This window comes from Herpailurus yagouaroundi, unplaced genomic scaffold (genome assembly GCF_014898765.1).
Source record: "Herpailurus yagouaroundi ecotype Mexico unplaced genomic scaffold, PumYag 159, whole genome shotgun sequence".
In the NCBI taxonomy this organism is placed as follows: domain Eukaryota; kingdom Metazoa; phylum Chordata; class Mammalia; order Carnivora; family Felidae; genus Herpailurus; species Herpailurus yagouaroundi.
Window position 1 is genome coordinate 14258761 of NW_024412400.1, and position 6000 is coordinate 14264760.

The following is a 6000-nucleotide window of genomic DNA, read 5'->3' on the forward strand; positions in this document are numbered from 1 at the left end:
CAGAGTGACAGAAAGGCAAAAAGATGACTGGAATTTATTCCTCTTGTGTCAGTGCCCTTGAGAAACCGTTCATCACCTTCTACTACATAGATCTTCTGAGATTCCCTGGCTTTAGTGTTTCTCAAAACCAGGTGTATCATTTCTCCTTTGATTCTGCGATTACCTTACAACCTTACAATAAAATGTATTTTTGCTCAAATTAAAGTCAGTTTCTGTTGCTTGCAAACAGAGAGGCCTAAAAAATACAACATTTTAGCTCATTTTTTTAAGTCTTAAAATTTGCCACCTACTTCTCCTAAGAAGCCATAAATGTGTAAAAGCAGGGCAATTCATTTGCTTTATTATTGTCTTATTATTTATTACTTATTATTTATTATTTTATTTTATTATTGCGTGCACCCCTGGGGCTTGGACTGGGATGTGGGGGCCTTCTATCCAGGTCCTCCCTTGCTTTCCTGATAAGAGAGGAGAGGTCCACTGACAATTCTCTTCTAACCTCCTTCCCACCAGAAAAGGACCTCAAGGCTCCCCAGGGCAAAATCAGGTTAATGAGCACCAACTTGTTTTGATTCCAAAATAGTATACCTGTATTATTTCCAGCCCCACAATCCTCTAGGAAACTGAAAATTCTAGTTGAACTTGGAGCCCCAACTCATTCTCCTTTTCAGAACCCTGGATCACAATACGAACAATAATAATAATAATCACAATAATAATCACAATTACCAAGCAGTCAGTACCTATGAAGCACTGAATTACAAACTGTATACAGCTTATCTCATTCAAGCCATACAAAATTAATTATGCCTATTTTACAGATGAACATACTGAGATTTGGAAAGGTCAGGATCTCACTGAGGTTAAGAGCAATAAAAGAGCCAAGAGCAAATGCAGGTCTTTCTGATTTCTCTCTTAATCAGAAAGCCAACACACTTGATCACAATGACATCCTTCCTAACGTGGGCAAGTTTCCGCTTCTGTGCTGGAAATCAGAGTTCACCCGGCTAATACAACACAAAAATGAAAGGGCTTCCATTATTTTTCACGCCAGAAACAAACACCCAAGGGGTTAGGCATCAAAGTGAACTGTCTTGATTTTATCAATTGCCTTTTCTCCTCTACTTGCCACTTGAGACTATGCTGTCCTCTGTGTACTGACAAACCCTATCTTACCTGGCACAGGAATGTTTTTCAGGATAAAATAAAAAAAGAAGACTCTCACTCCCCATAAGTTAACAGCACTCAAGAGCTTTGCCAAAGGTGTAACTCCCATAGGGCTCACTGCCTCAGAATGCACAGCTCGGGGGACCTCAACCTTTGTATTTTGCAAGCTGCTCCAGCCCACCAGAAGAAAAGGGAGAATAGTTAACCCCAATGAAACCTGGCTCTTAAATACTCTCTCAAACACCTTTCAGGTGTAAAGAAAATACTAAAAGGATAAAATGAAGAACATCAATATGCTGGCACGTTCACTCAACAAAAGTTGACTGGACAAGTTTAGCTTAAGTACTGTATCAACGTTAATTTCTTCATTGGGATACACAGAGCATGATTAAGAAGGAGGTTAACGTGAGGGGAAGCTGGGTAAGAGGTATATGGGAACTCTCTGTCTTATGTTTGCAACTCTTCTATAAATCTGAAGTTATTTCAAAATTAAAGGCTTTAAAAAATGGGGCGCCTGGGTGGCTCAGTCGGTTGAGCGTCTAACTTCGGCTCAGGTTATGACCTCGCGGTTCATGAGTTCGAGCCCCGCATCCGGCTCTGTGCTGACAGCTCAGAACCTGGAGCCTGCTTCAGATTCTGTCTGTCTGTCTGTCTGTCTCTCTCTCTCTCTGCCCCCTCCCCCACTCACACTCTGTCTCTCTCTCAAAAATAAATAAACATTACATCCTCTGTAAGACTGATGATTTAGACAGCATCACTGATGAAATGCAGTTGAAATGAGAATCTTGAGTCATGCTCATCAATGAAGTATCATTGGTGGCAGCAGCACAGAGTCTCTCTAGTCCAAAACCACAAGAATAAACATATTCTGCAAACCAAAGCTTTAATGAGAACTTAACAAAAAAGAGCGCTTGATCATGATACCTCGCATCTGGGCCATAAATATATGCTTCACGGTAAATGGTATGCGTGTCTGTGTGTGAGAGAACGGCGGGAAGACGAGGGGAGAAAAGCTGAGAATACATGAATGAGATGAAGCTAAAGCAGACAAGAAAGAATCATTTACACCACTCATCTGGGATCAGGCGAAGAATTCACACATCTGTACCAGTAACTACATAACACAAATGGAGTGAGTTACTAGGTGCTGGTCCTCAACACAAGGAACTTTTTCTTTTTTTAACTTTTCCGAAGAAAGTTTCAGAAATACCTATCCAAGAGCCACTCGGCATAAGCAAAGCACTTCACAGGGGTCTTAAAAGGCACATTTCTTAATGGGATATCTTAGGCCTACAGAGAACTCTGCAAGAAACTTTTGGGGATGATCAGATCCAGGGTCGGGAACTCTTTCGAGGATGGGAAGGTCTCTTACTCAAGGCCATGACCATTTCATCTTTATCTGCAAGACCAGAAAAAAAGAGGTTTGTACAGTTTAGAGAAACTCTATTCTGACATGATGACTAAGTGCTTGAGATAACGGGTGAGAAAATACCTCACTAGGTCCCCAAAAGGGAGAGACCACATTGTCTTTGGATGTCATTGCAAGAAAAGGAAACTTTTTTGCAAAGGTTTAACATAAACCTGCGTGAAAGCACAGAGGAGAAATAAATGGTCGATTTAGGGTCTACTCCAATTCATGGAATCAAAGCATACATAGCATGTAGCTGCTTTAAAACATTTCTCCAAAGAGTAGTTGGTCCAGAGGGATCAGGCATTGTTATTCTAGGAACAGAGAGTGCCAGTCACATCATGAAACTCTGGTGTAAAAAATCCTTTGACTGATCCAGTTTTCTAACCTTTCCTCCTATTTCAGAGACTTTCTGAGGATGTATAAGCATAAACTTGCAATTCAGGAGACAAGCTGATCTGGCACTAATCTCTGATTTCTTCTCCAATAAGACAACTGGGGTAAATTCATGAGAAAGTAAATCATGGCCCCAAATCAGAAACTGAAAAAAAGAAAAAAAATGCCATTACTCCCTGGACACTTCATTTGAGGGAGAGAGGAGTCATATCCACTGACATTCTATTTACAGTACCCTTGCTTAGAGGAGGATTTAAGATAGAGTATTCAAAATTCATATTTTATTACTTTCACAAGTGAAAAAAACCACAATAGTTCACCGCATTATATTTGTACGTTACTGTGTTTAAATCCTATCACGCGAATATCCCCGCTTCACCCCAAGCAGCTTGGTAAAACCACATTCCATTTTATCCCACTTTGTCTTCCATTTAGATCTTAGTAGAATAACTTGGTCAGACATCCAAAGGCCCTCCCACTAATGAAACCAGGATTTGCTCAGAAAAATCAGTTGATAACTTGCCTTGGCATCCATCAAAGACAAAAAGAGTTATTAAAGTCTGAAACACCTCAAACTCAGAAGAACCAGTGGGAGAGCGCCAGAAGCAAACGAAGGGTTAAAACAGCTGATTTCTGGCTTAAGAGAAGGATGCAACACAATTTTTTTAAGGCAAACACCTGGAGGGAAAAAAGTGGTATCTTGTTTCCACCTCAAGAAATTGCAGACAAACCTAAAGCAAATCACATCAGTGGAATACTCAATTAACTGAACATGCTAATTAACGATATGTAATCAACCCGCTTTCAGGCCTGTCTTCACCTGCTGTAATTCTGTAGTGCGTTGCCTTCCTTATTCCTCACAAACGGTAGAACATTAGACAGTCTGCATGGTGCATCAAAGGGAAACAAATAAGCACAGATTTTTTGCTGATGGCAGGAATTTCTCATGCTCAGGGCATATGAACCAACAATACGGAAACGGCAGCACCGGCTGTGTATTTTAATTATTCCCCACACCTATTCTGCAAAAGAGACTTTAAGTTTGACTCGATAATACAATGCTCAGTTATGGTTATTTCATAAAACTGAGCGCACACAGTCATTTAAAGTAGTAAATATGCAGTCATGACAGAATTAAATATTCATGAAATCAAGAGCCACTGGAAAGCAGAGGATAGTGGACTATTAAAATTCATCATAGTTTTTACAATGTAAATGCTGTATGCATTCGTAAGGCACTCCAATTGGGTCTAGTGTGCGCCCAGATTCCAAGTTCCATGGTCGACTGCCATTTAAATTACAATACTGATTTGGGCAGATAAACAACAATGTCAATCCTTACCTCAGTTTCAAAATGCAAGGCAATCTGGAACATTTGCAAATACCAACTTGTTAAGTGAGCTTGTCTCCAAATACAGAACAGCAACACTCCACATGATCCCACTGTGTTTCAGGTATTTGTTTAATCCACTAGTACCTTCGGAAAGGTCCAACAGAAACCAAGGTAATCTTGTAGGAGGAGCACTCACGGAAGCACTCAACGCATGCAATTCTCTTCTAACCAGCCCAAGTAGCTATTTTGTTGTAGCTTCCTTAAGTGATGCAAAGTAAGAAAGTATTGGGACAGACCCTTCTTTGGTTCCACTATTCTCATTTGTTGCACCAACTCTTCCCCAACATTAGCAGGCAGTTTCCAAATGTATTCACAACCACACGTGTACGCTTGACACAGATACAACTAAACAACACTAGCTTCCATTGCACAAAACAGAACTCCAAGCGTGAATGGAAAAATAGGCTCAGAGACAAAGCTGTAATAAATACACTCCAATCATATTACCAGAGCGTTGTTTTCTATGCCGTTTCCTTCACTTCCCAATTTTCTCCAGAAGAAACATCAGCACCAGAGAATGATGGCATCTGAGCCATTTCTTACTGGAATCCAATTACTTGAAGAACTCCCCCGGCCACAGTAAGAAGTAGCTATCCCCTGGTCTACAATGACACAGCAGGGCTGCGAAAGATTTCCAGGGCTCCTCTGCTGCCAGGCACCTGGTCCCGGCCCTCCTGGCGAGGAGGGGGCCAGCTGAGGAGGAGGGCCTCGACTTTAGAGCTGGGTTAGGCAGTGTTCTCCATTCTGCAAAGGAGCCAAACTTTGCTCCCATTGTTGCCATCTTAAGCTTGATGTCACCTCCCTCCAAGGAGTCTCAGAAGCCACTTGGCAGCTCCTGAAGACACGCTTCCCCTTGACCTACATCATCTCAAGAAGCCTTGCTCAGACTGTGTGGGCAACCAGAGGTCCCCCCACACGGCTCTTCCCGAGTGCCCTGCTCTACCCCGGGCATCACACCGCAAGTACCAGAAGACTTTTCCCTGCACACACCTCTGAATACGGAAACCAGGACAGGCTCCGGCACACGCCTTCCAGTTCGGAAAGTCACTCTCTCCCGTCGACTCCCCTCGATCTCTCGCCTTCCCCACCTCTGCAACCCGCACCGCCACACAAACGAGGGAAGGGGTGGGGGGAGCGGAGGGGTTAAAGTGACAGCCACTACGAGAGATCCTCGGTTTTGTCCAAAAGGTGTCACAGCTCCAACACTGTGGACCTACCTTGCTCTCTCCTTTCTCGCTGTTGGGTCTCGCCTCGGGATCGTCGCTGTCCTCCACGCCAGCACTCTCGCCGGGCACTTCATCCTGAGCCAGCTGCTGCTGCTGCTGCTGCTGCTGCTGCTGCTGCTGCTGCTGCTGCTGCTGTTGCTGCGGCGGCTGCGGCGGGGGCTGGGGCTGGGGCTGGGGCGGCTGTGGCGGCGCCTGGCAGGCTCCGCCAGCCCCCTGGGAGCGGGGGATGGGCTCCGGGCGCGGAGAAACTCCCTCAACATCCATCTCCATCTTCCCATTCACTGGAGGGCAAGACAAAAGCGGAGCGGGGACTTGGCAGCGGCGCCCGGCGGCTCCTCAGCTGCCCGTGGCACGCATGGCTCGCCGAGGAGGGGCCGCCTCCCGCGCGCCCTCCCTCCTGCCGCCCTTCGCCC

The 6000-nt window shown here is 44.5% G+C and overlaps 1 protein-coding gene across 10 annotated transcripts in view; it reads right to left on the reverse strand.

Annotated features, from left to right (window-relative positions):
• Positions 1-6000, reverse strand: part of RBMS3 (RNA binding motif single stranded interacting protein 3) — a 1359438-nt gene that overhangs the window by 1352203 nt on the left and 1235 nt on the right. For all 10 annotated transcript variants that reach the window (XM_040481151.1, XM_040481142.1, XM_040481146.1 and 7 more), the window contains exon 2: positions 5579-5868. In XM_040481151.1, the coding sequence (XP_040337085.1) occupies positions 5579-5868 (290 nt within the window). The remainder of the gene's footprint in view (positions 1-5578; positions 5869-6000) is intronic.